This window comes from Tripterygium wilfordii, chromosome 17 (assembly GCF_013401445.1).
Source record: "Tripterygium wilfordii isolate XIE 37 chromosome 17, ASM1340144v1, whole genome shotgun sequence".
Taxonomy (NCBI): domain Eukaryota; kingdom Viridiplantae; phylum Streptophyta; class Magnoliopsida; order Celastrales; family Celastraceae; genus Tripterygium; species Tripterygium wilfordii.
The window spans coordinates 2,783,769-2,789,770 of NC_052248.1; the positions used below are offsets into that span (position 1 = coordinate 2,783,769).

A 6,002-nucleotide genomic window follows, 5' to 3' on the forward strand; every position below is an offset into this window, starting at 1 on the left:
AAAACTTATCGACAATGAATCTTGTTAGAAAATTCTATGCACTGATTCCAAATATGTAATTTTTTTTAAATCTAACATGTATTTTAATACTTAAAAAGTTCTAAAATTTCGTCTAAAAGATTTGGACTCTCATGAACTATCACTATCACTATATGGGCTACCTAACATTATTGTTAGAAAATCGGGTCAAAATCTTCGCCCAAAGTAACATGTAATGTCAACTGAAATCATCAGCCGAAAACTGTTAGATTTCTTTAATCATGATAACAATCAACAACCAATATTGGGATTTCTATCCAAATGTTAAAAGTAATCTCACTACACTTAATCAGTTTTTCTGCTCCAACTACTTGGAATACCATGAGAGCGTAAAATTGCGCCAAATGTGCATATCGTCATATAGTTTTTGTGATTTGTGGGCTTTCGTGCAACTTATTGGCCCGAGTATCCACGTGAGGGATGTAACATGGGCTGTGAAACTTGAGTTGGCATGGACGTAGACATGAGGTTAAGGTTTCAAACCCTAAAAAACTTGCCAAAAGAAACAATGGCTATGCCTGTTTATTTTGGCAATGGAGATCAACCCAAGCTTCTAAATCAATAAAGAGAAGCAACAAAGGAAATACAGCAAAAAGGTTATTTTGGTAAGCAGAAAACACAACACAATGTTACATGAATAGGCCACACAAAGTATGAGATACCATTCTTCAACTCTGCTCTATATCAATTAGATTCCGAATGAGTATACACTAAGGCGAGCATTACAACTTCAGGAAAGACTCAATTTGCTGGCCAAAAATAATGACTTACACTAATAACTAAACAGCATAGTCTTTCATTTTCAAACTCAAGTGTACACACACCTCATTATTGGAAATGTGTTGACATGCATATCCCTACACAAGTAAGACATATGCTACTTGTTGCCTTGATCCACATTGAAACATACTTATTTGAAAATAATTTGCAGAAATTAGCCTTTCTTTTACACATTGTATATGCTAGGAGGTAACAACAGCAAGCAACAAAAGTACTTATACTGAGATTCCATAGTTACTGATTTTCCTAACCTCTTTGGTCAAGGCATTTCTTTCTTTCTTTGCCTCAGAGGCAAGGCTGGAAACCTGCAAGCAAATATCCCAGATGAGTATATCTTATCCCTCAGGAAAACAACTATATATATGAATTGTCTGCAGTTAGTACTCGGTTGTTAACATCTTCTTTCCCCTTTAAGTTCTGAATTCACTAATGAAAAAAGGATTCCAGGAACATAGCGCTAGAAAACTAAAATCAGCTTTACAAACAAATAAATCAGCACATACAATTTCATCAAATTTACTACAAAACAACATGATGAAACTGTATGTCCCCTAGTGAATTGATGGCAATACCTTATTATTAACATGGTTTATCATAGATTCGCCTTCAAATAAGTTCTCTTTTTAATTTTACTAAACTTCATGTTCTGATATAATATTTTACTTCATATTCCAATTCTCAGCTCCCAAGAGAGAAATTTGTTTGAAACTAGTTCCCAATGTTCGAGATCCAACAAACTTACTTGTGACCGAAACCGAGATGCTTCTCTCCCAGGAAGTTCTCGAATGACATCTTTCAAGCCTGACACAACAAGACCAAGGAGACCAAACAAGTGCATGTTATGCCTAGAAAAGTTCAAATATCAACAAAATAGATAGAAATGATATGTACATACCCACTGCTTGTCTTTCAATCTTATAAGCTGAGCGTACTACCTCTTGTATCTGCTTTCCAGCTTGTCTGTGGCACCATAGAAAGAGTGTTTCATGGGAATATAAACACAGCCCAGAAAACTAATTAGAATGATGTACTTGTTCTCAACCATTTCCTATTTTCCTTTTCCTGATAATTGTCATTTGAAGTCCAACGTTAAATTTTAGCTACAATTATTTTAAAATCTCTTGTACCTTGTTTCATTCTAGTCCAGCCCTAGATGAAAATGGCTATGTGCCCCTTTGGTGCTTCTTCTAATAAAATCTTTTCCATTCAGAAAAAAGATGAAAACCATTTATTTGATGCACTTGAATTGATCTCCTGTATTTAGTTTCTTAGCTCTGTAACTGTAAGTGTTGACACCCCTTGGTGCCCCTTAAATACGTCTATTTTCTGCTATATTTTTTTTTTCTTTTCAAAACACGAACCTGAGTTTTGTCCTTCCTCGAATCAGGTCTTCTTCTGCTACAGATGCCCTTCTCTGTGAACCAAAAAGAAAGGAATATAATAAAGCACCTTCTGATGATTGTCATACCTCAAAAGATAAAAGAGTCAGAATAAAATGCTGATTACAGCACAATTATGACTGATTAAAGCAGTAAAGTGCTCCAGATGATTTCTATAAAACTTCCTTTGAGCTCCTAATATACTAACAGATGTCGGAAAAATATTGCTGAACCACAAATAGCCTAAAGACTTCCTAAAGAAGTAGTACACCAGTTTGCCGCGGTCAAAATTATCCCATTAGTTTTTTCTATGGCGTTAAGTAGATAATGAGGGAAAAACTGTGATTTGCATATAACTGATAGTATCCAGAATTCCTTTACAGGGGTGGGTGTAATCTGGCCACCATTTTTTTGGAACAGCTCCACATTCTCCCAAAAGGAGGGGAAAAAACCAGAAGCAGTTCGTAATACACCATCCATCTTTGAAATTTTATTCTTTCTCTAGTTCCTGTCATCTGGCTTGCCAGGTCTCCATCATATTTATGTTGGAAGCTGCAGTAACAATGGGAAGTCACTCTACTCTTCTTAATCTTCCAGAATTCAATAACACAGAGGCACGTATAGCTTACTCCACACACAGTTCTTTGATCTAAACTAACTATATATGAAATAATATAATTTCAAACAAAGATTTTAGAACCAGCTAGCAAGTACCTAAGGAGAAGACAAGGTTTCCCATCATCCAATATTATTACATAAACATTCATGAGACCGATCCCAAATTGTTAGGGATAAAGGCGTAGATGATGATAATGGACAATATAAATCCACTATAATCAGTCATTAAGCATGCTCTAAGTGAATGATCACAATCAGTCTTAATGACAAGAGTGGGGGCTTACCTCCAACTTATCGCTTACAGCCTTCCACTGACTAATTGTCTGGTGCAATTCCTTTACCTTTGTATCTGCTTTGGATAGCAAGGACTGCACGCAGAAGTAACACGAGAAGTACTTTCAAAATGTATAGATTGAAAGGCAAACTGGATGTATATTATAAGGCACAAATGCTTTCATTAATCCCCCCTCCCTTTTTTCCTTTGTTGAATGCATTACAGACTCAGACTTGTTTAAGTTAATAGCTTATATATATTTGAATGGTTAAATTTTATCAAAGTGCAAACAAAAAATACACAGAGAAAAGCTAAGAGCCTCAAAAAGATCGATACAAGATCAGGAAGCCAAAGCTAAAGCATATTCTTTAAGCTCACCTCTTCACTTACAAAAAGGCGCAAAGTGCTATAGTACAAGAAGCGCCTAGGCCCTGCAAGAATACCAAAGAGAGAAATTAACTGAGTGCAAATTTGAAATTATTAATTACGCAGTATAAGAAGATTCTCTTAAACGCATTTACATATGCAGTCAAAATGGATGTGTCCTATCACTTCTAAAAAATTCACAAGTCCATCAAGATAAGTGAAAAGCTTATAAAGACACTGCCTTACTGTTAAAAAATTTTCATGGGCTCTGTTTAAAATGATCAAATAGTGACGAGAATGTCTATGTACAATGACCAACCAACCTGCCCAATTAAAATGAGCAACCAACTTTATCATCCAGATTCAAATTTAGTGTTTTCTTGTAAAGCAATTCCTAAGATCTTAGAAACGAGTTCAGCTTCCAATCTTGAGCCTCTGCGATGAAGCTAAAGTTCAAGAAACCCTGTCTGATATTTTCTAATTGACTCAATGATGGAAGAATCATTGTTACAGGCAAAATCATAAAGATCTGGAAATTAATCGTTTAAAGCCTGTTAACCATACCACCTCAGGCTACAACAAGTCTCCTCCAGGATTGATCTTTACTGATACAGAACTTCCAAAGCCACTTTCCTAAATGTGCATTACAATGTCTTCAAGCAAGCGATGCCTATGCCACCAATTTCTTTTGGAACTTGATAGTGTCCCAGACGAGTCAAAAAACGCATATCCTTAATCGATTAATTTAAATTATTATATCAAAAAAGGGAGTGATTTATCCTCCAAAATCCATTGCACTGTGAAATTTATTATACGGTTTCTCCAATAAATAAAAACTAAGTGAAGTTGTCTTTTTTAAAAAATATTTTTAACCAATCTACTTGACAGGGGGAAAAATCGATTTTCTAGACTGTTAGGTTACAATTACTATCCATGTTCTATAGTTATTTTCAGAAGTTTCACTGGGTGACTTGTAACTTTGATTCCATGATTGCAAAAGTCTAGCTACTCAAAAAATTAATTGTTTCAGGAGATAAAGAACAACAAAATGACATGTCTATGGAAGCATAATGCATGCACATATGTATAAGAGCACACAAAATGGGTTTATGCATCTATGTATGTCCTATTTAGTATTTACTTCAATTGAAGCCAGTTACGTTAAGAGCATCTACAGCATATTCACAAACTAATTCTTAACACCATTACATTATTTGTTAAAACATACTTTTCAGAGTCAAAGATCCAACGCCAATAGCAACGCCTCCCGTAATTAGTGGATGTGAAGCTGCAACATTAATACCATCTGCAGCAAAGAGTTAAAAAAAAAATATGCTAGTTAATTTTCCCTTTTGTTTTCTTTTCAATGTTAAACTTATAGAAACACTTTCTTCCACTCATGCATAACGAGTGAATAGAACAAACCTTTCAGTCTGGCAAATAGTAAATCCTCGTATTGATTGTAGATGGACTTCACATCTTGCAGAGAATCCTAGGATTCAATAATAGATTGAACATGTGAAAAAATGATATAATCTTGACCAAGGTTGTCAAATCGAATCGAATCGTATGAATCGATTGACTAAAAACTTGAATCATGAATCATAAGATCCCTCTGAGCATTCCTAAGTGTATTATGCATGGACTGCGAACAATATTGCACTTCAAATATTTATTTAGAACGGATACCAACAAAAACTACCTAATTAAATTTGGATAACATGACAGTTCTATATTGTTAAGTGAACCCAGTAGAAGAATTATAAGATAGGAATAATTCAGTAGTGAGTTAACACAAACAGATAGCAAAGGTACAAACATCTGTTGATGCTCAATATGTTCATTCAAAAGCCATCCATTGATTAAATTAATATCTCCATAACTTTTTTTGGGTACAAAACCTGACATGACATTCAACTTCAACTAATAAAATCAAAATTTCGTTATTTCGTGTGCTCTATGTTATTGTCTTGCTTGCTTACTGAGATACAAACACCCCCTTATACGTGCAACAATCAATCATCAATTCGTATTTCTTTTGAAACTCTTGTTAACAAACATCAATAAGAAGCCTAATACCATTAGTCAGCACGTGAACTAGAAGGATCAAAAAATTTAATAATTCTTTCTAACTTTTTCAAGGCAACAAATAAGCTTTTCAACTCACGATAGATTGCTGCAAGTGCGCCGATGAAGTGGACCGAATTTGGGAGAAACGAGATCTGGATGCTTCAATGGCGGCATCAATGGTGTCTTCCACAGTCTTCTGGTAGACAGTAGCTTGCTGCACTGCGGAGTCGATCCAGGGAGTGACATCTTCGAGGAGTCTTGGTTCAGGAGGCGCTGCGGTTGGGTTCTCTTCCACAGAAGCCATTTTTTTGGTTCGTGTATGGTGTTTTGTTTAGAGCAGCAGCGAGAAGTATATGTAATTTTGTTACGGACTATTTACCCGCTTGGATCCGGATTTGACCCGAATTTCAGTTTCCAAACGCGGTGAGTCGACTCAGGACGCCGTGTCTTTTTTAAGTCAAAAATCACCTCAAACG

General features: G+C 35.4%; 1 protein-coding gene across 1 annotated transcript; it reads right to left on the reverse strand.

Annotated features, from left to right (window-relative positions):
• Positions 1–668: 668 nt before the first annotated feature.
• Positions 669–5,864, reverse strand: LOC119983089. The gene is made up of 9 exons (XM_038826754.1): positions 5,624–5,864; positions 4,882–4,948; positions 4,685–4,762; positions 3,469–3,521; positions 3,101–3,184; positions 2,181–2,233; positions 1,715–1,779; positions 1,562–1,620; positions 669–1,124 (listed from the first exon to the last, which is right to left on the reverse strand). The coding sequence occupies exons 1-9, from the start codon at positions 5,828–5,830 to the stop codon at positions 1,035–1,037; spliced, it is 756 nt and encodes a 251-aa protein (XP_038682682.1). The 5' UTR covers positions 5,831–5,864; the 3' UTR covers positions 669–1,034.
• Between the last annotated feature and the right edge of the window lie 138 nt (positions 5,865–6,002).

Bases quoted from the DNA above. Each gene is read 5' to 3' on its own strand.
- LOC119983089 (XM_038826754.1), bottom strand. From the start codon at position 5,830: ATGGCTTCTGTGGAAGAGAACCCAACCGCAGCGCCTCCTGAACCAAGA. The intron at 3,522-4,684 runs GTATGTTTTAAC...GTATTCTTGCAG, and splicing joins TGGATCTTTGACTCTGAAAA to GGCCTAGGCGCTTCTTGTAC. The intron at 2,234-3,100 runs GTAAGCCCCCAC...TTTGGTTCACAG, and splicing joins CTGTAAGCGATAAGTTGGAG to AGAAGGGCATCTGTAGCAGA.